The sequence below is a fragment of the Colletes gigas genome, unplaced genomic scaffold, assembly GCF_013123115.1.
Source record: "Colletes gigas isolate AHSC1104 unplaced genomic scaffold, ASM1312311v1 Colletes_gigas_Sc00009, whole genome shotgun sequence".
Classification (NCBI taxonomy): Eukaryota; Metazoa; Arthropoda; class Insecta; order Hymenoptera; family Colletidae; genus Colletes; species Colletes gigas.
Genome location: NW_025106638.1, coordinates 4,542,741 through 4,567,294, shown reverse-complemented (window position 1 = coordinate 4,567,294; position 24,554 = coordinate 4,542,741). Strand labels below are relative to the sequence as shown.

General features: G+C 33.3%; 5 protein-coding genes across 10 annotated transcripts; 2 read left to right on the top strand and 3 right to left on the bottom strand.

The window, feature by feature from the left end:
- Positions 1-2,011: 2,011 nt before the first annotated feature.
- Positions 2,012-5,203, bottom strand: LOC122397380 (E3 ubiquitin-protein ligase TRAIP-like). The gene is made up of 7 exons (XM_043396511.1): positions 4,824-5,203; positions 3,236-3,607; positions 3,062-3,163; positions 2,871-2,993; positions 2,549-2,804; positions 2,327-2,470; positions 2,012-2,267 (listed from the first exon to the last, which is right to left on the bottom strand). Exons 1-7 carry the CDS (start codon positions 4,934-4,936, stop codon positions 2,085-2,087), a joined length of 1,293 nt encoding a protein of 430 aa, XP_043252446.1. The 5' UTR covers positions 4,937-5,203; the 3' UTR covers positions 2,012-2,084.
- Positions 5,204-5,719: 516 nt separating this feature from the next.
- LOC122397379 (26S proteasome non-ATPase regulatory subunit 12) lies at positions 5,720-8,906 on the top strand. 2 transcript variants are annotated; one of them, XM_043396508.1, is made up of 9 exons: positions 5,720-5,969; positions 6,031-6,200; positions 6,283-6,519; positions 6,600-6,704; positions 6,777-6,961; positions 7,044-7,268; positions 7,354-7,510; positions 7,589-7,882; positions 8,509-8,906. In XM_043396508.1, the coding sequence occupies exons 2-8, from the start codon at positions 6,036-6,038 to the stop codon at positions 7,877-7,879; spliced, it is 1,365 nt and encodes a 454-aa protein (XP_043252443.1). In that variant the 5' UTR covers positions 5,720-5,969; positions 6,031-6,035; the 3' UTR covers positions 7,880-7,882; positions 8,509-8,906. The 2 variants fall into 2 exon arrangements, with proteins under 2 accessions (XP_043252443.1, XP_043252445.1); XM_043396510.1 differs by lacking the exon at positions 8,509-8,906 and having other exon boundaries at positions 5,720-5,908; positions 7,589-8,132.
- A 79-nt stretch (positions 8,907-8,985) lies between these two features.
- LOC122397389 lies at positions 8,986-10,206 on the bottom strand. Of its 2 annotated transcripts, none has more exons than XM_043396525.1 (3): positions 9,870-10,206; positions 9,345-9,501; positions 8,986-9,257 (listed from the first exon to the last, which is right to left on the bottom strand). In XM_043396525.1, the coding sequence occupies exons 1-3, from the start codon at positions 10,197-10,199 to the stop codon at positions 9,184-9,186; spliced, it is 561 nt and encodes a 186-aa protein (XP_043252460.1). In that variant the 5' UTR covers positions 10,200-10,206; the 3' UTR covers positions 8,986-9,183. The 2 variants fall into 2 exon arrangements, with proteins under 2 accessions (XP_043252460.1, XP_043252461.1); XM_043396526.1 differs by having other exon boundaries at positions 9,345-9,498.
- A 12-nt stretch (positions 10,207-10,218) lies between these two features.
- LOC122397375 (isoleucine--tRNA ligase, mitochondrial) lies at positions 10,219-16,146 on the top strand. 3 transcript variants are annotated; one of them, XM_043396501.1, is made up of 15 exons: positions 10,219-10,932; positions 11,024-11,146; positions 11,208-11,355; positions 11,816-12,020; positions 12,090-12,394; positions 12,939-13,105; positions 13,405-13,641; positions 13,753-13,925; positions 14,289-14,427; positions 14,525-14,682; positions 14,766-14,909; positions 15,011-15,224; positions 15,338-15,590; positions 15,669-15,850; positions 15,919-16,146. In XM_043396501.1, the coding sequence occupies exons 1-15, from the start codon at positions 10,696-10,698 to the stop codon at positions 16,144-16,146; spliced, it is 2,913 nt and encodes a 970-aa protein (XP_043252436.1). In that variant the 5' UTR covers positions 10,219-10,695. The 3 variants fall into 3 exon arrangements, with proteins under 3 accessions (XP_043252436.1, XP_043252437.1, XP_043252438.1); XM_043396502.1 differs by having other exon boundaries at positions 16,013-16,110; XM_043396503.1 differs by lacking the exons at positions 10,219-10,932; positions 11,024-11,146 and having other exon boundaries at positions 11,215-11,355; positions 11,708-12,020.
- Positions 16,147-16,393: 247 nt separating this feature from the next.
- LOC122397371 (gamma-tubulin complex component 6) lies at positions 16,394-23,005 on the bottom strand. 2 transcript variants are annotated; one of them, XM_043396497.1, is made up of 15 exons: positions 22,751-23,005; positions 22,437-22,651; positions 22,122-22,363; positions 21,924-22,053; positions 21,325-21,687; positions 21,127-21,237; positions 20,894-21,064; positions 20,526-20,824; positions 20,216-20,435; positions 19,892-20,123; positions 19,590-19,782; positions 18,049-19,474; positions 17,730-17,939; positions 17,486-17,658; positions 16,394-16,742 (listed from the first exon to the last, which is right to left on the bottom strand). In XM_043396497.1, exons 1-15 carry the CDS (start codon positions 22,956-22,958, stop codon positions 16,418-16,420), a joined length of 4,518 nt encoding a protein of 1,505 aa, XP_043252432.1. In that variant the 5' UTR covers positions 22,959-23,005; the 3' UTR covers positions 16,394-16,417. The 2 variants fall into 2 exon arrangements, with proteins under 2 accessions (XP_043252432.1, XP_043252433.1); XM_043396498.1 differs by having other exon boundaries at positions 21,927-22,053.
- Positions 23,006-24,554: the final 1,549 nt, after the last annotated feature.

The following is a 24,554-nucleotide window of genomic DNA, read 5'->3' as shown; positions in this document are numbered from 1 at the left end:
TGACCAGATTGCGTAGAATTTAGTGCATCGAGAACGACAATACTAACGATGAATTTACTATAGTCCCTAGCATAACGGTGGGGAAAACAGATCATGATACATCTCCATCCCACTGCACGGGTCGTGTGTCGTGTGTATGAGGATTATAAGGTCTAGCTGGTGCTTCGGCTAGCTTTGAGAAATCGAGAAAAAAGACAGATGATCTCTTTTCGCTTTTGAAATCCGATTTTGCGTCAACCGGTACATGATTTCGAGCCTCGACTGTCCCGACACTTTTACTCGTTTACATTTCCAAACAAGAGGATGCAAGCATGAGAACTAATTACAATATAATAAAGGTAGAATATTTCGAGATAATTGTTACTTTTAAAAATAATGTAGGTTTAGACTTGGTTTCTACTGCGCAATATCATAAAGAAATTATAAATTTATTTGTACATTTATTTCGAAGTCCTCTCTACTAATAATATCTACAGTAAGTGAATATTGTAAAACAGCTCATAGTTACAAGTCATGAAGTCTAGTTAATTGTTCACGACGATTGACGATTAAAAAGATCGTTAATTGGGAGCGCTCATCGTTGATTAAATTAATTATTAATCGTCGATGACTAATAATTTATTTGATTTTAACCATAATTCCATGAGCTTTAATCCATATACAAACTGCAACGCAAACATTTAAAATTCTACAATACCAAAATAATACTTACCATGGTGTATTATTATCTCGTGTAAACTACTTATTAATTAATAACTTTTAGACGAAGAATATAACGTATCCATCTCATTTTCATTATAGAATATATGAAATATGTTAGCAAAGTTTTTCTGGAAACCTATATATTTTTTATTTATATAAATCATTATCAAATCATACCGGCAAAGAAATTTATAACGTTTTTTATTGAAAGATGTCAGAAGAGATCTTTTAATAAATAGAGTTTTAAAAACAAAATAACAGAGAAATAATGTATTATTTGAAATACTATTTAAAATAATAATATGTAATTTTATTTAATAAGTTTTTTCATTCTATAGCCTTTAACACGCCCACGTTATACGTATGTATAAGCGATGACAACTTTCTTCGTCTACTAGACAGGAGTCCGTTATGGAAAAAATAGATTTAGAAAAACGACAATTGATGTGTCGTTTTCGGTGAAAGTCACCGCGTAAACACGACCATTGTGTATTTCCAAATTAGCTACTGTGTTCTTACACATAATAGACATATGTATATTGTGTATATATGTACTGTCGTGCATAACTATAGCACCACAGATATTTTTAAGATTTCTTTAATATAAAAGAGAAATTTAAAGAACGTAATTGCTTATCATTAAAAAACTTTGTTAACGGACAAATAGGAAGAAAACTAGTAAAAACCATAAAAATGATAAAACCTCGAAAACGTTTGCAATGACAACAGTAAATACACTTTCGTATGTGATAATTGTATATATGCACATGTAAAACCCACATTTATAACATTCGTTTTCTAAAGAAATATGCACTTTTATGTACTAGATGCAACAGGATAGGATAAGTATCGTTTATTGAAAACATTAAAAATACTTCGTTATAAACATTAAGTATAAAAACATCGGATAATGTTCTACAGTAGTCTACACACTACATATACAGGGTGTTCGACCATTCCTGGGAAAAATTTTAATGGGAGAATCTAGAGGCCAAAATATGACGAAAATCAAGAATACTAATTTGTTGATTGAGACTTCGTTAACAAGATATTGACATTTAAAGTTCCGCCTGTAGAACGGCAATCTGTGAACAGCTGCGTACGCGTATAGTGGTTTTCACTCAGAAAACTGTAAAGCTGTTGATATATCAGCAAGTAGAGTTTCTCATGCTGAGTGAGAACCACTGTCGCATGCACGCAGTTGTTCGCAGATTGCCGTTCTACAGGCGGAACTTTAAACGGTAATAAATTGTTAACGAAGCCACAATCAACAAATTGGTATTCTTGATTTTTGTCTTATTTTGGCCTCTAGAATCTCCCATTAAAATTTTTCCCAGGAATGGCCGAATACCCTGTATAGTGCGTTAACAAATTAAATTAAATTACATAAAATTTATAAAAAAATCGCCTAGTTTTTGGTTATTCAGATTAGCTTTTTGTCTTTTGGATTTGATTATGTCATCTCTAATTTTCATTGTTTTTGTATCAGTCGAATTAGGAAATTGATCGTGTTTTGAATGCCCTCCAAAACCATCGTATGTAATTGCAAGAATCTTTACTTGTTCCTAAGTAATGATAAACATAAATGATAAACATAATCATAAATTGTCATATGTATTCTTACGTTTGTTGCACTTTGATCAATTTTCGCTTTTTTTGTAAAACCCAATGAATTAAATTTCGTTGCACCACGCTTTTGTGAAGATTGTTTTAAAGCACATACTCCTCTTGATTTAACTGGAAGATATGGTGAATGATTTTCATATTCCTGAAAAGAAGTTATTAAATACGTAAAAACAACAAACATAGTGAAACCATTACGTTACAAAAATAATAAATTAATCACTTCAATTGTCTCAATCTTGGATAAATCCCCTTGGTCCAGATTAATATTCGATTCTTCAATATTCATATTATTTACAGTGCTTTCAACTTTATTTTGATTAGAAACATTTTTTACATTACTATTTAATTTATTTATTGATTTGAAATCAATATTGTTTGATTGTTTGTCTAATGACTTCTTTTTCTCAGAGTCTTTAAGTTTATTTTTTAAATATATTATTTCACTTTCACAAGTCATTAAGTCGTCTTCTAATTGCCTGTAAATAATATTTAATAATAAATACATTTAATTTATTATACTATTTATTACACAATTTTCATACTTTCTCCGAACGCGTTCTTCTGATAAAAAGTTCCGTTCCATAGATACTTTAGTAACTTCTTGTTGTAAGCTTTTCACTTTAGATCTTAACTCTCTTCTTTTATTCAAACTATTTGTCATTTCCCTATTTGTAACATAATTTTTTAAGTAAAATATGGATAGTAAATATAATAAATAATAGTATTTAACTACCTTTTCATCACAGCTATATATGTAATAAGAGTATTAGGATCACATGTTCTTGAAGCGATCTCATCTATATCTTCTGTAGAAGTTTCAAGCAAAGTTTTTATACTTAAAAAGAAATGTATGATTATTAAATTATATATTTAATGTATGTCATAAGGATTATACATTTTCACATACTTATCATATGTTACAATTTTTTTCTGTAACAGTTCAATTTCTTTTTTCAAGTTTTCTACTTCTAAATTCTCTTTCTTATAAAACTCAATTTGCTCTTTAAGACCATAAATAGCACTAGCTTTTATATTTAACTGGCTTTCTACTTTTAGAACTTCTGCTTTCAATTTTGTATTTTGTTTGTCTAATATTTTAATTTTTTTTAAATGAGAATTAACATCTTTCTTTTGTAAATTAAGCTGAAAATTTAGATTATCAATTTTATGCTGCAAAGAGGTTTTATCTTCCTTGATATCATCATTGGAAAAATTAAAATATATTCTTCTAATTTGACTTAATGTGGTTCTTTCTCTACATTGTGGACAAGATTTGGATCTGTATAAAAAAAAAATTATAAATTGATATAAATCCACATAGTTGTTAAAAATATAAAATCAAATATTCTATTATACAGGGTGTTCTGCCACTCCTGGGAAAAATTTTAATGGGAGATTCTAGAGGCCAAAATAAAACGAAGATTAGGAATATCAATTTCTTGACTGAGGCTTCGTTAAAAAGTTATTAAAAAATTAAATTAAAAATTTTTAAATCGTTCTGAAAAAATTATTTTCGGTTGGTATATATATATATACCTTCCTTTAACTTATGTATTTTTTAACTTACATCTACTGCTTTGGAACTATTTAGATGCAAGTCTAAGGTAGAACTATAGTACACTGTAAAATAACATTTTTTTTACCATCTATGTAATTTTTGAGAGACTATCAAAGAATAACTACCTTTATTTCTTAATTTTATTCTTAAATCTTAAATTAAAATTGATATTTCTATTGTACAAACTAATTTTCCAATGTATCTTTTTCCCCTGTTTACTAACATAGTTGAGAAGTATTCAACATTCAAAAGGTTAATTTTTGTCTTAACACTAGAACTACAGACAATTATGGTGCATTTATTTACACTAAAGAAATTAAAACGATAGATACTTTATGTACTTTATGGTACATTTGCAAAAATCTAGTCGAATAAATTTTTGACAATTTTTATTATAAACTACGAATGGATTATTTTGACCACTTTGATAGTTCTAGTGTTAGGAACCATTATTTTAGGTCATAAATTTTGCTAAACAAAATGCTGAAATGTGTAACAATAATCTGAAAATTTTTTGAACTTCCAAAGTTTTCTATAGAAGTCAATACATGTAATTATACAAGTTAAAAATATTACAGATCTTTTCCATAAATATTTAAATGTATTAGAATAAATTTAAAAGTCTGAATTATATCTATGTTATTTACATTTATAAATGCAATTTTTAGGTTAAAAATTGGAAACCCCAATAAATGAATTCAATGACTGAATTTCACTTGTAATGAAAATTGTTTCCACTTTTTAACGAAATTCATACAATAATATAAGAAAATATTTCGCCAAATTTACATCAAATAATATTCAAACATTTAAATATGAACTATTCTTTTACAATAATACTAAAACAAAATACAAATGACATGGTGTAGAGACTTTTCATATATTGTATATTCGTTAAAAATTATAAGGTTTTGGTAATTTACTAAAAATTTCTCACCTCTCTAACCACTGATTCAAACAGGCATAATGAAAAATATGTCCACATGATGTATAAAAAACATCATCAGATGGTATCAGTAAGTCACTACATATTACGCAGACAATATTCATTTTATATATTAAACAATAGTATGTTAATTAAATATAAAAATATCAAAACTGTTTTTCTAATACCACTTCTATGAATCAACTAAAACTGATATTCATTAAAGTTGAAAATTATTAATCTAATCTGTATATGTTCCAGGAGTGTCACCAAGGTTTGCATCAAGTATAAAGTACGTATATCGTGATTACAACTGTTGAGTTTTATATTAATTGCTATAAGACGGAGTCCTTAATGCACTGGGAATCCAGAAACTCTTAACCTACAACAGTAGAAATTAGAATTGACTTGGCACTGAAGAACAAAGAAGTGGTAAGCATGCGCTTCAAAGTTCAAATGACGCCATGTCTGGCGAGTCCTATTGATCAATTCGTGCACATGCGCATACAAATTTCGTTCTCCAAAAACGGCGAAGTATCACCTCTGGTAACCAACGTAAAGTTCACGGGTTAAGTTTAAATTTTAAAACACATATAAAAACACTCAGACTGATCATATCATAATCCATAAAACAAACTCGTCGCATTATATTTTATTAATTTCTGTAAAGTAAATCTACAGAAAAATGTGTTTAATGTTATGTATTATTTAGAAACAGCAGATTATATGGCAGTGAAAAGTATCTGATATAGAACAATTTGAAATACATATACACCATCAGTCATTTCCGGTTTAGATCAACATGGCAATGCCATGATGGCATCACATTGTTCGTTCCTCCCTAGAGAATTCTCACTCTAAAGTGGATAATGCTGCCCTCTATCATCAATAACTGTAGAGTAGGACGAAGAATTTCAGTATATAAGCGTAATCTTGATGTGGTCGGCATTGTTATTTTACGGTTAATGCATGACAATCGTTTTTTGACATTGTCTTACAGTAAATGTTAAATGCATTTATACACGTATGTAGATTACGCCTGATAGAAAGCATTTCTACGATTTATTGCCACGTCTCATAATAGAAAGAAAATATCAGTAAGTGTTACCGGTATTACAAGAACGACAAATTTTGTAGGTTATAAATACATATAAAAAGGTAATTGATCTTCAAATATATACTTTTGCGATTTGTCTATTTAATCAATTTGTTTCCATAGACAATATGGTTCTACCTGAAACTGCAATGGATTCTGGTAAGATGAAAATGGAGTTAGATTATAGCAGCAATTGCGACACAAAAATCCCAGAGTGCAAAAAGCTGGCACGGGAAGGAAAATTGTACGATGCTTTAGACCAATTACTGGTATTAGAAAAATTGGCACGAACAGTTAAGTGTTTCTACAATGTTTTACTTAATGTTTTCTACCTTTTGTGTTATAGAAATAAATGATGTTTTGGAAACATTACAGGGTGCTGATATGATATCTACATCTCGAATTTTGATTGCTATTGTTGAAATTTGCTTAGAAGCAAAAGATTGGGCAGCCCTAAATGAACATATAATTTTACTGACCAAAAGACGTTCTCAATTGAAACAGGCTGTTACAAATATGGTCCAAGAATGTTCCACTTACATAGACAAGATGCCAGATAAGGAAACCACGATTAAATTGATAGAAACTCTGCGTACAGTAACAGAAGGGAAGGTAAAGAGTTTTTAGAGTTACAATTATCACAAATGTATTTTTAAACAATTTGAAAAGTCAATATGATCCTATTATTTAAGATATATGTAGAGGTTGAAAGAGCAAGACTTACTCATCGTTTAGCAAAAATCAAAGAGGAGGATGGAGATATTTCTGGTGCTGCAGCTGTTATGTTGGAATTACAAGTATGTATGTTACAAGGATGGAGGGGAAGATCAGAAAATTTTAATACAGTTAGTTTTAAAATCATTTTCCAGGTTGAGACATATGGTAGTATGTCACGTTTGGAAAAAGCTTCTCTTATCTTGGAGCAAATGCGATTATGTTTAGCAAAACAGGACTTTATGCGTACTCAAATAATAGCAAAGAAAATCAATGTCAAATTTTTCAAGGATGAAAACGACAAAGAAGAGGCCCAGACTCTTAAATTAAAATATTACGAGTAAGTAAATTATCACCCCAAATGACTTTAAGTAAATAAATGTTTAAAATTGTTGTTTGAAAAATATTTATTTTTATTCCAGTCTGATGATGGAATTAGCTCGTCATGAAGGTTGGCACTTAGAATTATGTAGACACAATCGAGCAGTTCTAGAGACTCCAACCGTTAGCAACGATCCTGAGAGGAAGCATACTGCACTTTCACGAGCTGTTTTATATCTTGTACTCGCCCCTCATGAACCGGAGCAAGCTGATTTGACTCATAGACTACTCGCAGATAAACTTCTAGATGAGATACCGACATACAAGTAGTGCTTGTTTGTTCCTCGAAAATTTCGATTAATTAACGCATTTTATTTGTACATCAACAAATTCCTTTTAATTTTCCTCCAGAGAACTGTTACGGCTTTTTGTGAATCCAGAACTGATAAAGTGGTCCGGACTCTGTGAGATCTATGAAAGAGACCTCAGAGCAACAGAAGTTTTTAGCTCCTCAACGGAAGAAGGTCTAAAACGGTGGACTGATCTTCGAAATCGCGTTGTTGAACATGTAAGTGTAAAATTTCGAACTCTCGTTATAATTAACAACCTTCATCGTATGCTTATCGTATTTTAATCGAACTTATAGAATATTAGAATTATGGCAAAATATTACACAAAAATCACGTTAACTCGTATGGCCGAATTATTGGATTTACCGGTCGAAGAAACTGAATCGTGTCTCTGCAATCTAGTCGAAACTGGAGTGATAAATGCTCGTACAGATCGACCAACTGGCGTAGTTCGATTTACTGGAACACAAGAACCGGCTGCTTTATTAGATGCATGGGCTGCTTCGTTATCAAAATTAATGAGCCTTGTTAACCATACGACCCATCTTATTCATCAAGAAGAAATGTTGGCTGTTGCTCAATCCTAAAAGGTACACTTCGTCTTTTCTCTTCCTCTCTTTTTAATCCTCTTGCACCATCCTTTTTTTCTTCTTTGATATGTCCTGATTGTTTATATAAACCACGTAAAACTTGTTTCTATGAATTCAATATACATTAAAAACACTAAATGTATTGTACATTTTATGTTCATTCTACGAGGAACTTTTTAACAGGCCTTCTTGATTATGTGTTTAGTACGTGTACCAGATCCCAAAAATAAACTGGTTATACGAAACATGCAATATCTTTTAATAATTTCAATAACATACGACATATTGTACACAAACAACTAACGACATAAATTTTACACATCTTGCCAATAATAAATTCTGTTTTTTTTTTTTGTTTTTTTTTTTTTTTATCATAGCTTATCACCATTGTGTATATACAAAACTTTCAGACTCGTAAAACTCTCTCAGACAGAATATTTTTGTTTTACCCGCTTAAAAAACGTATAAAAGCTCAAAGAATATAGCAATATATCATTACCCGTTAACATTCTATTGTCGCAAGTAATAATTTTAATCGATTAAAATAACTACAATATTAAACGAATTCTACAGTTATCGGTAAATAGCATTTCTCCAATGGACAAAATTTACCGCTTCTTTTTCAGGTGACAAACATTTCTCCTTAGCCACTGTTAACATCGAATTTATACGCAAAAATATCCACGTACAAATTTTAAAGGCTAACTAAACTGGTGATGCTAAGTGCCAAAGTACGTTCCAAGTAGTTTGTTATTTTCTATAATTAAATACGATCATTTAGATTCTATAATGTACGATGTATAAATATTTATTACAACACGTATTATTCCGATTTGAGTATCCTAATTTCGATGTAAGGCAATTTCATTTTTATTATATTTCAATTCTCGCAGCCAAAGGGAATCGAGCATATTTACCGAATGTAATTTTGCATTTTCGTAAGGCATTAAGGAAAATATTGTTATCGTGCGTGCTTTGTTTTGATCGTTTTACGAATCAACAATATTTGAGTAACATGTTCGTAGTATGTGTATGAGGAAGGCATAATCATTTTGCCGCTTCGTCGACTTTCTATCATACTCGAACGTATCGCGTTCCAGATAACTCTTCTTTCATTGCCCGTTAACTAATACAGCGTGCGATAGAGACCATTTACGCAACGGATCTGCGATTAGTTTATAGTAAAAAAAGCTCGTTTAATATAGAAAGAAAATGAAGAAACGAGCAATTATTTGCACTTAAAAAAGTGAAGTTGCAATTCTTCGCGATCCTCGATCTTTTGATCGGAAGAAATATCCGTTTCAAGGTTTTTGCCTTATGTTCTCAGCTATAGCAATATTCCTGCAAGAGACTGTTTCACAACTCGATTTGGCATCTAAAGCAAGAGAAACAGTTTTTTATATTCTATTGCATGGTAAAATGTAGTAAAAAATTACAAATTATTAAAACTACGAATACTTACCGTTCCCGATAGTCCTCTGTAGAAGAGCTATCGCTTCCGCGTAAGAAGGTGGCGGTAGTTCGTTAGAATTTTCTCGGACAATTACCTCGTAGGAAGGCGGACCTGAAGTTACTGTACCAATGTGCCCCATACCACGAGCACGGGTCATCAACTCCTGCTGCCGAACAGTCAAACTAATATACTCTAACGATCTATCTCGGATTTTTAAACATGTCTCTTTCGTTTAAATTCGATGTTGTATTTGGCGATATTTAATAAACATATTGCCTATGATTTCGACATAGACGCGCTTACCGGTATACAATTTAACTTTTCACGTTCAAGTGATTGCCGCGCTGCCATTTAAAACGAAGGACATGTAAATACATATTTCTCGATAATCGATATATCCGATATACCAGCTTGAGCGCTATGTGATATCGACGATGATTACAAGATCAACAGATATAGGGACAACTAGGACCGGAAACGGGCCGCCGATGGAAAACTGCCGGAACGAGAACAAACCGCGAAATAGCTACTTACCCTAAGCAATTGTCGCTGATGAATAATCATTTGTATAACGGACTTTCTTCGAAGATAAAGCATACACTTGATGGCTACCATCAGTCCGGAACAGATGAATATTGGACCGATAAGCCACATGTGACCAAGATTCAAAAATACGTGTCCGTCTGCGACCTCACCCAAAGCAGAAATAGTGATAGCTGTACCAATGGTGAATAGAACGACGCTCAGGGCAAGATAGCTGTAACTAGTACAGTCACATTTGCCAAAAGTTGGTTCCTCGTACGATTCCTCAATACGGTTCCTCACTCTGGTCGGTAAGAACGAGCTACCGAGAATTGTAGCCATATTTCTTCGATAGTAGCTATCGTACGCGAGACCGAAATCGGATCGGTTGGAACGAACCAGAACGGACTAACCTACCTATCGTACACTTCGGTTCCTTGTTTACTATGTGCGAATGTTGCTTTCTCTTTCTTTTCAAATTTTCTGTATGACGTGTTTCATCTTAGCAGCTATTAAGTTTTAATTACTAGCAGTAAAAGATCGATGTAATAAATATTAATCGCAATAGCTGAACATACATGCACATTACTAATTTCCGTGGTATTTAACCATGCACGTTACGATAGCCGAGTAAATTGAACTGAATGTAATCGTGCGTCCGTAACTTTTCCTTTGTGTAATAATTATCTTAACATTTGTTTCTTATCAACAATTTTACGTCCATGTAGATAATTACAAGTATTTGTAGATTATTATTAAAAGTTTATTTGGACGGTATTATTTATATCTGTATTCGGAATATTCGAACCGCAATTTGACGCGACAGTTTTAAATATATATGCATTTGTGTCACAAAACTGTAAATATGCATAGAATTTCATTCGGGCAAAAGCGAACATTGTTTTTGAGTAAAGCACAGAGGAGCATAAAAGAAAAATTAACCATCAATACGAAAGTAAAGACCACCGTAAAAAAACAAAATCAATACTCTGAAACTGTGTTGCTTCCACGCACTGAATTTCCAGCACAACTTAATGGACAAAAACGGATAGAAAAGGATGAGTATTTAACCACAGTATGTAAATTTTAACTGTTACATAATTTCATATTACCCTGGTTTTTTCTGTTAATTGTTCATAATGTCTTGTTATATCACTTTTTCACAGAAATGTGGTTTCTCCGAATTGTACAATTGGCAAAGGAAGAATTTATCAGGTCCAGATTTCGTTTTACACGATGGACCTCCTTACGCAAACGGAACTCCACACATGGGACATGTTATTAATAAGGTTCGAACCTTCTTATAATACTTATTGTCCTTATATTTTAGCTTTTTCTGTAAATTTACAGATTCTTAAAGACATAACATTAAGGAATAATGTTATACTTGGAAATCGAGTTCACTATGTTCCTGGCTGGGATTGTCATGGACTTCCTATTGAGTTGAAAGCCATTCACGATATTAATATACAAGAGCCCTTAACAATTAGGCAAAAAGGTATAGTTACTAGAGCATTAGGGGTGTTCAAGTACCCAAAATTATGAATACCCAAGCCTTCAGTCGGGTAGGGCATTAATCAGGTTGGATCGAGTCGGGACATCGAGACATTGAGTACCTGAAACTGAAATTGGATCTTGATTTCAAATGTTTCTGGTAATCGAAAAATTTAGAGTTTTCTCACAATGTATTTATGATGTCTATTAATTTTTTCCTCAGATTTTCCATTTAAACTGTAAGATTCAAAGGTGCTATCATATTAGATAATATAAGAAGTATGTTGTGAAAAAAGTTTTGGGTCCCGATCCAAACCTAAAGAAATAATCGACCTGATACAAATAAAAAATTTCAGGTACCCGAACACTCTTATAGAGTATGGACTTCTTTTGAACATGTACAATGTTCATTGTTAACTGAATTTTACTGTGATGGTTGCCTGTTTCTTTTATTATGTATTTAGCTCGTAAATATGCCAATGAAGCTATTACTAAACAGAAACAAAGTTTTCAATCTTGGGGTGTGATGGCTGATTGGAGCGAATCTGGATGCTACTTAACAAATCAGACTTCGTATATAAAAAATCAACTCCAACAATTCATAAAGTTATACGAGAAAGGTATTATATTTAGGGATTTTATGCCAGTTTATTGGTCTCCTTCCTCCAGGTTGAGTATAATTTCTCCAAATTTATTTTTATAGGTGGAGACATTTTCTCAGTATTTTTTGTATTGCAGAACAGCATTAGCAGAATCTGAATTAGAGTACAACAAGCAACATCAAAGTAAAGCTGTAATTGTTCGTCTGCGTGTTGATAACTTGCCAAAACTATTAGATTCATTCAAAGATCGTGCTGTATATGTACTCGTTTGGACTACTACTCCTTGGACTTTAGTAGCTAATCAAGCTGTGGCTTTCTTGACAAATGCCATATATTGTCTTGCTGAAGATAGCAATGGAAACTTAAACATCGTTGGGAAAGAATTGTTGAATAATGTTGAATCAAAAATTGGTCCCCAGAAACCACTAATAGACATTGCAGGTAAAGCTGGTTGTTTACATTCGAATGGTGTTTCTCGTTTCTTTTTATTATCACAATTTATAATACAAATAATAGCAATCGATAATAGGAATGAAAAATAAAGCGCGTACATAGACGTTGTGTTTACATGTGTATACTATATACTATATGTATATATGATTACATATACATATACATACTCATGATTTCTAGTAGATAAGAAACATCGTTTTCTTTTTTGGCTTATTGTGGCTACTTGTTCGTGGCAACCCCAAGTGTTGCTGTCCGAGTGTTAAGTATTATCTGACAAATTTAATAAAATTCCTGAGGGAATGGTTTGAACGAAGAGGTAAAACCAAGACGTACATCTTGGTCTATAATAGCCTAGCTTATTTTATTATTAAATATATGCAAGAATGACGAAGACAGATGGTAAAATGACAGGGATCGCATCAGTATTTTCAACCGCAGCAATTTTATATAAGTTGTTCGATAATAGAAACTTCAAAGCAGTTCGGTACCAAGTACTATTAAAATATTGACGCAAGTGATATTAACTTTTAAGGCAAGGAATTGGAGGGCACCATGTATTTTCATCCTTTGAAGAAAGAGAAATTACCCCTTTTAGCTGCAAATCATGTTACAATGGACCTGGGTACTGGCTTAGTTCATACTGCTCCCGCACATGGCTCAGACGATTTTCTGGTTGCACTTGAAAATGGCATACCTGTTGTAAGCTACAGTATTATTGCGTTAATAGTTGTATCAGTTTCTTAAAATGAACACTTTTAAATATGAAGTTGGGAAGAAAAATTCTTATGGATATTCGTTCACTTTATTTGATATAATTTCTGATGTAACATTTCTTTTACATTTCCCAAGAAAAAGGTCACAGAACAAGATGGTCACTATATAATTGATTAATTGTTAAACAGATTTTAATTATAGTAAAATTAATTAAATTTATTTTCTCTAAAGACTTTATCCAACCTTATATGATCCATAATCAATGATGTCTCTTAATCTTACAGTTATCCTTGGTAGACAGTGAAGGTCGATATACTGAAGCAGCTGGTACAGAATTTCATGGATTGGAAGTATTAACGGAGGGAACTGATAAAGTTTTAAATCACATAGCACAAGATGTCTTGCATTTTGAAATATTCACTCATAGTTATCCTTACGATTGGCGAACAAAGCAACCAGTTCTTATGCGTGCAAGTAATCAGTGGTTCATCGATATAGATTCTCTTAGAGAAAAAGTCATTGTAAGTTGTTTCGTTACATTCTTTTACCAATTTAGATTTAAACCTTTCTGTTAATAATTAATAATACGGTTCTATCACATAATTAAAATATGTTCATCGTAATTGCATAAGGCCAGCCTCGCAGACGTAAAGATATATCCTAAGTGCAATCGCACATCTTTTACAAACGCTTTACTTGCTGGGATTAAGGGACGACCGTATTGGTGTATTTCACGACAACGTTCTTGGGGCACGCCTATACCTGTACTTTACAGCAAAACAACAGGCAAAGCATTTACGAGCAGGTATTGTTTGGAAATATGTACAGTAATGCCTTGGATATTGGCCGGTATATTTTTCTTGAAAATTGGCCGATTGGTATCCTCACCAGTTTTTGGAACTGGTTTCCTACTTGTCCCAGCGGCCAAGTATGTTTGTTTTTGTTTTGTGTTATGCATTTCTATTTTACTCACACTTTCTGAAAAAAGAAACACACGGGATTTCTCGGGGATTTCTATCTGCCTTCAATTTTGGCCAGTTTCGATCCTGAATGTTGGCCAATATCTAAGACATTACTATACACGTATTAGCATATTTACCTTCATTCAATCGTACTATTTGCATTTTGTTTTTTTTATTACTTTTTTAATTATTCTTCACCTTCTCAGAGCATTGGTCGAACGTTTGTGTAATTCAATCGACCGATATGGTCCCGATTGCTGGTGGATGTATTCAACGGAAGAGTTAATAGGGTCGAATGTAATTGAAGAAATGAATATTGCTACAGATGACGTAGAAAAAGGAAAGGTGAACCCCCGTTAAAGTAATATATAACTTGGATTGAATAAATTCAAGTTCAGAAAAACCCTTGTTTATTTTACATTCGTCAATGAATATTTTTCAGGATATTATGGATGTTTGGTTCGACAGTGGTACCTCGTGGTCAGCAGTTTTACCGGATGGCAAGGCAGACCTCTATTTAGAGGGATATGACCAATTCAATGGTTGGTTTCAGTCGTCCCTAATAACGTCTGTTGCTTTACAGGAATGCCCACCTTATCGGTAAGAAAAATACAATGAATTTGAAAGCGACATATGCAGGACTAAAGATACTTGCATTCCTTCCTTACATTTTTGCTATCTAGTGCGATATTTGTGCATGGATTTGCAGTCGATGAAAATAACATAAAGATGTCAAAGTCACAAGGAAACGTAATAAATCCGGAAGAACTTTTGTTGGGTGGATCCAATTTGAAAAAAACTCCGGTTTATGGTGTTGATGTCTTAAGGTACTGAATGCGATTGTCTAGTATACGTTTGCGAATATGTAATAAGATTGTAACGTAACGCCATAAAATTTATCACGCTTCTTTTTGTTTGTTTTGTTCAGATGGTGGGCGGCTAATCATGGATGTCAACATACGCATGTACCAATTTCAAAGTCATTACTCAATGAATGCAAATTATCTATCAACAGACTGCGTTTAATACTACGTTTCCTTCTGGGTGTTTTACATCCCTATCACAAGGGTGTGCACTGCGAACCACAGTACCGAATCATCGACAAGTTTATGATGCACTCATTATACTGGTACAACAAACAAGTAATGTTGATATTTATCATTTTTTAAGTTAATGAACACACCGATAAGTTAAATTTAAAAAAAAAAAACCTTTCATATTTATGTAACATCAGGAACCTTGTACACTGTTTTAGATTCAACAGTATTACGATAATTATGAATATCACAATGCCGGTAAAACGATCATGCACTTCGTAGCGAATGATGTGTCAGCGTTATATTGTTACTTAATAAAAGATAGACTTTATTGCGACGAGGCGACGCATCCAACACGCATTGCAGCTGTTCAAGTTGTAAAAGAAATTTTAACCATCCTTTTGAAAACCATCACTCCAATTCTTCCACATTTAGTGGAGGAAGTGTGGTTATATCATACCGAAAATCAAGGTAAAATTAATTATTTTCGTAAACAACGAAAATAAGAACAAGTTTGAACAACGTATTAATTAGGTTTTGCATTCACAGCATCAATACCATTCTACTATACCACGCACAAGATATCAGAATTTTGGAATGATCCAGAAATCGTAAAGTGCGTTGATGTAGCGTTTCGATTAAGGGACAATCTATTACAAAATTTTAGTACAAATACGTGGAAATTGTCTGGTACTATAGAAGCTACAAAAGAGGACTTTTCCTCGCTTTCTGTAAGTACATATAAGCAACAAACGCACTAAATGTAACACGATATCTAGTTTTATTTTATTTTATACAGCTTTTACAAGATAAAGAACAATCATCGATGTCTGAATTATGCGAAATATTACAATTATCCTCGATAATATTGACTGAAAATCATGAAATTACAGAAACGAAAATTCATGTAAATAATATTCAAAAAGAATTATGTGAACGGTGTCGAAGGTATCCCGAGTCTCTGGATAAAGGTTTGTGTGAACGATGCGCCAACATACTTGCTAAAGGTAAACATGTAATCACATAACGGTATTGTAAGACTTGATTTTTTACGAGAAAAGACAATATTACGATCCTCTTCTGTTTTGATAAATATCAAATGTGTGATCCATGGTTTTATGATTACTCGAAATTGTCTAGCGACAAATTCATTTTCAATTAAGTGTAATTGAAAGAAGGATATTATATTTTATTTATACCCTTGATTTCAAAACGACACGAGAGAGAGGCAGATAAGTGAGGAAAAGAGCAACGTGGAATCTCGGAAATAAAGTAAAAAACAGAAATATTATCATTTATTACAATTCCAATTGACCTATAAAACCTCGATAATTCTTAGTGGTTAAATCATACATTTGATTTATATTAAGAGAGTTTAAAAAATGCATTAAATGTGGTTGATATCCGCTAATGGCTAATTTATAAGCAACGTGTGCCATATACGCACGTAACTCACAAAATGCTCGGTACATTTGTTCTAGCTTTTTAAAATTCGGGTGTATGTATCCTGTAGATCTCATAATCCAACTTTGAGATCGTAATCTATTGTGGAATTTCAAAATAACTTTGAATACATTGTTTAAGCATATGCGTATTTTTTCACCGCGGGTATTAAGCATGCACCTATAAAAAGATGTATGTAATTACGCTTTACTGAATTAACCCTCAAAGTATTGGACTTCGCAGTCCTGTGTCGGATTCATTTCCGACTTATACACCGACATTTTACCAATGCAGATATATTTTCCCTTGCTCGCGACTTGAGCTCACGCATACACATGTACCAAACATTGACTATCACTCGAGACTCGAACTCCTTCGTATTTCACACGAGTCTTCTTTCGACAGAACATTCTATGGAATTAAGTCATTTGGAAACACTTATAAACAAGTAAAGGGGAATACTGTGTTTCTTTTTTTCTTTTTTGACTATTTTGCTCGCAAACCTATAGATAAAATTAGTATGGCGAAGAACAAAGAGGCCAGTGAAAAAAAAATAGTGGATACGCGGAGCAATACTTCCATCGGTCGGGACAGTAAATACAGGACGTATCATCCTTCCACGAGAAGAAAACACAGCGTGTTTGCATCCCCACTCTTGCTGCAGTCCGCTGATTGGCTGTCGCCGATCTTCGTCACCGTTCTCGACCAATACCTGTGAGACAGCGGACTGCAACAGGAGTGGGGATGTAAAGACGCTGTGCCTTCTCCTCGTGGAAGAATTGGTAGATACACAATTATCTCTATCATAATAGCAAAATTTAGTACTGTGTGCGTGTCTCGAGGAAAATGTCGAATCAAAAATGATTCCGACACAGTACTCGAGGATTAAAAAAAAAAAAGAAAGAAAGACTGTAATTTCTTACCTTGAAAGTATTCGTTTTATATAATTTACATGTGACAAATATATTTGATCTACCGTTAAAGAATTTTCCAAGTCTTTCTCAAATTCGGTCCAACTCGCGTATAGAACGCTACATGTTAAATAATTGTGCAAAGCATTCATAAATTGCGTCATCGCATGTCTGTACAGTTGTAGCTGTATAAATAAATATTAACGACTGTTACACGATTTTCGAACGAGTTTTAACTTGCTATGTAAAATCTTACTTTATGGTATTGTTGCGACGTAACTACTTTTCGATCTCTTTTCATAATGCTAAAGTCTTCTTGCAACACCCAGGAAACTCGACCGCTCGTTATTAAAAATTTAAACACTTTACCATACTGCTGCATGACCGTATCATCAAGTAGAATGTTCAACGGCCAACTTATTTTGTAGTTAAGAGAAATACAGTCTAATGCAGTTGGATCGGATATCTGTGAAATTATAGAGTGAAAATACAGTAGCTTCTCTTAAGAAAATTGATACATTTAGAAATTATGGAATTAAGACGAGATAAAGTAAAGAATGTGAAATAAAATTTACGTGTAACTGAGTTGGTGTGTCCCTCGCCGAGAGAGTAAGAAGCTCTGAATTCACGTAAACACTGTTGAACGAATTAACAAGCGCCCGTTCTAAGAGGTTCGTCAACGTAGCTGAATTAAACAGTTCAATGGGTATGGAAATCTCATACAAGCGAGTATAAAGTGAATCTGTCAAGCTCTTGGCAAATTCTCCGTTCAGCAAGAAGAAGTAACTGCGTAAACTGTGTAAATGTAACAACAAATTGTTTTCCTTAAGAAAATATTTGATAACAGCGTTGTTAACAAGACAGCTCTGTATGTTAAGAGGAATACGAATCGACTTTTCCAGATAGGCTTGAAGGGAGGTATGATCAATTACCTCGACATCAGCAACGGTTAAAGGCGCTGTTACAGACACCGTAGTTGATTCATCTCGCGCTAATACAAATAAATCTGAAAATGTTGGATCTTCTTTTATGCCTGCAGGTGATTTTGTATACGTACGAGGAGAGCTCAACATATGCGTATCAGTGTTCGAGATTTCAATGGGAGATCGGTCTTCTGAGTTCTGCGTTTGTGACATAGGACTCTGTATCGATGAAGCAAAATTATCCGTGGTACACGACATTGGTGTTACTAAATCGTTTCTTTGATTTAAAACTGTAGTATCTTTGGCATGATCGACAGTCATTTTCGTTGTGTCATTTGTAGTAGATGTAAACTTAATTTGTTGTACATCGAGTTGATTATTGTTTGGTGTCATGGTACCTTCTAAAGACCATACGTACTTGCTAACCTGCGACTTTATTGCCGTATTATCGTTATTAGCAATATTCAAAAAACTAGGCCTTTCAATTGCCAATGTACGATCTATTTTATAGATGGATAAATCTTCTAAAACTTCATCCGACTCCATGTTTCCCGAAGGTGTTGCGATATATAACTGATGATTGGTATCTGTATCAATAATTGTTTTCGTTGTATTTTTATTTTGTGGTAGTTTTGACAATGTTTTTTCATTTAATACTTCTAGTTTTTGATTGTTCAAAAAATCACGAACATCATTCTCTTCGTTATTGTTGCTTGTTGTTATATGTGCACGATTTTCAAGTATACATTGACTTTGTCTCGTATCTTCTTGGTCAATTTCGACAGATGATTTTATCATCGCATTAGAGGTAGTTCCGATAAACGTTTGATGAGATGTTCTTGAGTAATTTTCATTTTCGTCTTCGAACGAAATTGGAGTTTCTGCTAAAGAACTGAATTTTATTAAAGAGCGGATTTCATCAGTGATTTTTAACTGAGCCTGTGAATCTCGGTTTGCCGCAGTTAACGCATTCACTCTCTTATCAAAGAAAGCCATTCTTTTAGCGCGCCAGTGTGAACGCATGCAACGTTTATCAATATCATTAGCTAGATCCTCATAGTAATTCAAAACATTTGTTCTGTAAGCATAAATGCACAGTTGATTAAAATCGTACAAAATAAAGAGATACATTGAAATTAACGACTTCAATATATTTTAAACGCTAAATATAATTTCGATTATTAATAAATTACCGTTCAATGTATCGTAAATTCTCTTGCGTCTCATTTTCTTGTTTATTACGTTCAATTTGACACATCTTATTAGACGATTCGTTCTCTGCCTTTTTCTTTTGCTGCATATTGTTAATCGAAGGCTGTTCTTTTACATTTACCAAATGATCACGTTTAGCTTGCGCTACTTTTTTCAGTGCGTCTTCCCATTTTTCTATAATCATTTTATATAAAAGTATAGAAAGACAGGAATGATATACTTTTATTGTTCCATTTTGAGAATTAAATCTATATTTTTTCTTTTCAATGGATGATGCGCTTACCACGAATTCTCAACATTGTATTACGTTGAGCACACACAACAAATTCTGCAGTTTTCCTTTCCAAATCCTTTTGCTCTAGAATAGCTGTGGAAAGAGAAAGTACTGGGCCAAGTGCAGATTTACCTTTATTTTCATATTCTCGGCATCTCAATGATTGTTCGTACAGTGTAGATACACTCAAGCAAACTTTTACTTCGGGTTGTTCAGTTATACAAACATGGCACACTGGATTCTAAATCCTCAAACAGGGTCAGTACGATGCGATTGATGCTATATAAGTAACTATACTATACTTTGATGCCGTGTTTTATTGCGTGTGCATACCTTAGAATCACAGATTCTGAGAAGTCTAACTGTTTTTCCACATTGAAGTATTGCTTCTGTTAAGCCAATTAGAAAACCGGGCACAACTTCGTTGCACACGCTGAAACTTTTCGTCCAAAATTTATGCCCTCTGTTACGTAAATACTGTGGCCTCGTTTTAATCATAAATTCACCATAAATATCATCGCATATCCCTTCAAACATCCATTTTTGCAAAAACCTGCAAATGACTAAGTTTAAATATGGTATGCTCTGAATGAAATTCAGCACTACGGACGGATAAATATAATAACTCCTCAACAGTACGTACCGGAAATAAACATCACAGCAAGACTTTAATAAAGAATAAAATACTAAAGCAACCCTATTATCTGTCACTTTAATCGCTTCGTTATAGATTCTAGTAAGAATGCTGTTTCCTTTTTTATGCATACACTGATTCTCTTTGTAAAATTCGCAGAGCTTAGCAACTTTAGTAATTAAAATCGCCACTGGACGAACTGTGTGAAACATCTTCAATAGTCTGTTCGATTTATTCTCACAAGTGAATATTCTTAGAAGCGCTGCTTGATAATAAAGTAGAAGTTCTTTGATATTCGAACACATGGCCTGTCAAACATGAATCTGAATTTATAACGTATTACAGTTTCTATTTCTGTATATGTTATCGTCTCAAACCTTGAATATGAGACCCTCTTGTAATAATTTGCCGCTTTGTGAATTGGGTGTAACTAAATACGATAAGAATTTGAAGCAATTACCCCACTTAATAGCTTCCTGACAAGTTTTTTCTAATGATTTTGAACACACGCCATAAACACTGACATTTTTTCGTATAGTAAATCCCGCCTAAAAAGTTCCGATTAATCATATTGCGATCGATCTTCGTTGCAATTAATTAAAATACGTACCATATGCGTGTAGTTAAAGGTATATGACTCTATTCCAAGTAACATTGACTTCACGTCATTAATGAATTCTTTGCTGGAAATTTCTTCCAGAAGGAGTACAGAGTTCATTATCTACATTAAGTAAGTAAACTGTATACATATAGAAGCAACGATGAACATATCACCTGCAAAACAAATAATTAATACATAAGTTTTTACCTTTCCTGAGAGCAACGGTAGACTATTCATTTGTTTGATTTTTGCTAAATGTATTGCAACTGTTGGTAAATCAGTCATGAACATTGGTTCTTTTGTAGGTTGCAACTCTCCGAAATGTTCCCAAGTTCGATGATCTAAAGGAGATGTATCGGTAATATCAATTTGGTTCCATGCACAATTCCAAGAATTCATAGTAGAGTTTAATTCGTCAATAACGCTATATTCAGAAGATTTCCATGTATCTACTAGACTGTCATTTTCTTTTATGATTGTTTCCGTAGGTGCGAAAGAAGAGTATAAATAACTCGTTACAAGCCTCCTTTCACAAGTAGTATGTTCATTTTCATCCTCGCCTCCATAAGCCTACATCAATAAAAAAACTGTTTGAAAAAAAACACTTGATAGAGTTGCCGCACCACGAAGTGCTTATAAGGCCCAATATAGACGAACAACATGTTGTTCGTGGAACAATTATATTTTAAAATTCCAACTCCTTTTTTAATTTCATATCTCTTCTTTACTTAAATTTCCTTCGAGCGAAGATATGTCATAGAATTCTAGTATTCAATGCATGTACAATTGTATTGTATAAAACTTACCACCATTCTCTGTGAAGTGTATGGATCCAAGTTTAAACTTTTTGTAAAATGTTGATTCGAGAATATCGATGTCTGTGATGACATTGTATCGAATACATGATTGGACATAAAATTAGGCGCAACAGACACACTGTAACACATGAAAACAAAGATAAAAATAATTAAGAATAAAAGGAAGATACTTTCTTTATATCTTACCCTATGGATTCAGTTTCAATGATGCCTTTAGATTTTATTGCTCCATGTAAAAAGTGCAATTTATTTATGACTGTTGTGGGTATAACCTGCATAATTTGATGCTTCTGCGTTTCCAATGTTGCTTCAAATTTATTGGATAATATAAAACATTCCATTGGATATATTTGAAACGATGGGGCATTATTGGCATTATATGTAATTTCAGGTATAGCAGGGTTAGATTTGCCATAATAAAATATATTCTGAAAATTTTAACGAAATGCATTAAAACAAGCAACGCTTTGCAGCTCTTTTACGTTTAAAATTTAAACTTACTGTAATTGGTTCAGGAGTGACATTAAAATCTTTTAATTGAACTAGTAATTGTAGAGCGGAACAAACCGATGATTCCAAACATGAAAATTCTGCAAGCTCCTCTAAAAGATGCTCCAACATGGTAGCATTGTATGCATGCCTTAACCCTAATTTCATTACAAAAGCATGCTTTTGTATTTCTATTATTGGATCTATTGCTTCACATTCTGTATAATCTGCGAAAATAAATATAATAATGAAACGGCGATAAAAATAACAGAATTGGAAATAGATGCAAATCACATATCTATAGCGATACCAAAAGTTTACACTACCTTGACTAAGTACTCTCTTGTCAGTTTTTTTTAGTAATATTTCGAAAGCTTTGATCCGAAGACGTTTAATTGTTTTAACATCGTAGTCATCGGTAAATTGAGCATTCCGATAAAAGGGTCGTCGATACGTTTGCAATATATGTTTGCTCAATTCGGTTACGAGACCGTAAGTATCATCATTAGCATTCATGGCTGAATGTATTTGCATATAAAATTGTCGACGGTTATTAAAAAACCGAATCACTTAACACAGTATGAAAACATCTTCCATGATTTACCACTGTCTGTAATGTGTTTGAATGAGGGCGGCGCTAGTAACGAGGAATTTCCTATAGCACCTAACGGAGTGGTGGGGAAAGTAAACACATGCTACTGCACGAGTCGTGATACATGGACTCTGCACTTTGTGCAACTTCGGAAAATCAAGAAAGATGACAAATTTGAGCCTTTCCTTCTCGCTCTTGCAACAGCTGAAATCCAACCTCGCGACAATCGTGGGTATAAGTACGATAACGAAAAAAAATTTCGAAAATTTCGAAGGTAAAATTAAATATCCACGTATGATGAAATTACTAAACAGTTAGATCTTTTCCAATGCAGAAAGATCGTTTTGTAAGAAGTGTATATATATGCTAGGCTCTGTTTAGGCTAGGATCGTTGGTATCGATGAGCGAAGTGTTTAGGTTTAAGCCGTTTAAGCCGAAATGCGTTCGGGGGTCTGCTCCTCGAACGTGCGTAGGAAAAAAGGGTCCTCCGTATCGATGACCTCATTTGTGATCGTAGATTCCGCCTTGTTGCATCAACGATACCACGACGTAAGGTGTGGTATATATATGTATATCGTCCTTCCACGAGAAGAAGGCACAGAGTGTTTACATTCCCACTCTTCTTGCAATCCGCTGATTGGCTGTCACTGATCTTCGTCACCGTTTTCGACCAATGCCTGTAAGTCAGCGGACTGCAACAGGAGTGGGGATGTAAACACGCTGTGCCTTCTCGTGGAAGTATGCATTAACATTGTAACCGCAGTCTTATTAGTGATGTCCAAAATATTTTGTTTAGGTATTGCCAATATGTAGCTGACTGCTCGATTTGTCTCGCGCGGTTTCTGTTTTTATGTACACTTACAAAATTGAGTGTACATCTACATACGTTAGTAATGAAAATTGGCGATAAAATGAATACAAATACATACACATATTTAAGACTAAGAACACAATACATATTTTATTTGTACATTTTAATAGATAAAATGCCCAATGTGTTTAAATTGTGAAAAACTCCTCTCCAGTCAGCTGCTCTTAATCCGATCGAACATCTCTGGGGAGAATTAAAATCCAAAATGTCAAATTATAATTTCACAAACAAAGAAGATTTTCAACTAAAATTACAGTAAGAATGGAGTAATATTTCGCCTCCTTTTGTAGAAAAATTAATTAATTCTATGTCATGACGATTACGGGCTGCTATTGATTTTAAAGACTTCGCCACAAAATACTAATCTACATACATCATATTCGTAATAACGAAAATATTTATGTGTGCACTTAATTTTGTGGAAGCAAAATAGCTTCGATTTTAGGTTTTCGATTAGAAATAAACAGATACTCTATGCTATTAAAAAATTTGTTTACGAGTTATCTGTCAAAATATACAAATAAATTATATATGTGTGTTTGTATTTATTTTGTCGCCAATCTTCATTATCAACATAGGTGTACGCTCGATTTTGTAACTGTAGGTCGGAAAGTAAATATGCTTTGGCAGTCGAGACTCGAAATCTGATGTCGGCTGTGCAAGGTCG

Excerpts from the sequence above, each read along its gene's own strand:
- LOC122397380 (XM_043396511.1), bottom strand. The coding sequence starts at position 4,936 with ATGAATATTGTCTGCGTAATATGTAGTGACTTACTGATACCATCTGAT. Across the intron at positions 3,608-4,823 it reads TTGAATCAGTGGTTAGAGAG|ATCCAAATCTTGTCCACAAT; the intron begins GTGAGAAATTTT and ends TTTTTTATACAG. Across the intron at positions 2,805-2,870 it reads GAAGAACGCGTTCGGAGAAA|GCAATTAGAAGACGACTTAA; the intron begins GTATGAAAATTG and ends TATTATTTACAG.
- LOC122397379 (XM_043396508.1), top strand. The coding sequence starts at position 6,036 with ATGGTTCTACCTGAAACTGCAATGGATTCTGGTAAGATGAAAATGGAG. Across the intron at positions 6,201-6,282 it reads TAGAAAAATTGGCACGAACA|GGTGCTGATATGATATCTAC; the intron begins GTTAAGTGTTTC and ends GAAACATTACAG. Across the intron at positions 7,511-7,588 it reads GAAATCGCGTTGTTGAACAT|AATATTAGAATTATGGCAAA; the intron begins GTAAGTGTAAAA and ends TCGAACTTATAG.
- LOC122397389 (XM_043396525.1), bottom strand. The coding sequence starts at position 10,199 with ATGGCTACAATTCTCGGTAGCTCGTTCTTACCGACCAGAGTGAGGAAC. Across the intron at positions 9,502-9,869 it reads ATCAGCGACAATTGCTTAGG|CAGGAGTTGATGACCCGTGC; the intron begins GTAAGTAGCTAT and ends ACTGTTCGGCAG. Across the intron at positions 9,258-9,344 it reads ACAGAGGACTATCGGGAACG|ATGCCAAATCGAGTTGTGAA; the intron begins GTAAGTATTCGT and ends CTCTTGCTTTAG.
- LOC122397375 (XM_043396501.1), top strand. The coding sequence starts at position 10,696 with ATGCATTTGTGTCACAAAACTGTAAATATGCATAGAATTTCATTCGGG. Across the intron at positions 13,106-13,404 it reads TTGAAAATGGCATACCTGTT|TTATCCTTGGTAGACAGTGA; the intron begins GTAAGCTACAGT and ends TTAATCTTACAG. Across the intron at positions 15,591-15,668 it reads ATATCATACCGAAAATCAAG|CATCAATACCATTCTACTAT; the intron begins GTAAAATTAATT and ends TTGCATTCACAG.
- LOC122397371 (XM_043396497.1), bottom strand. The coding sequence starts at position 22,958 with ATGCAAATACATTCAGCCATGAATGCTAATGATGATACTTACGGTCTC. Across the intron at positions 22,652-22,750 it reads CAAGAGAGTACTTAGTCAAG|ATTATACAGAATGTGAAGCA; the intron begins GTAGTGTAAACT and ends TTATTTTCGCAG. Across the intron at positions 22,054-22,121 it reads ATTGAAACTGAATCCATAGG|TGTGTCTGTTGCGCCTAATT; the intron begins GTAAGATATAAA and ends CATGTGTTACAG.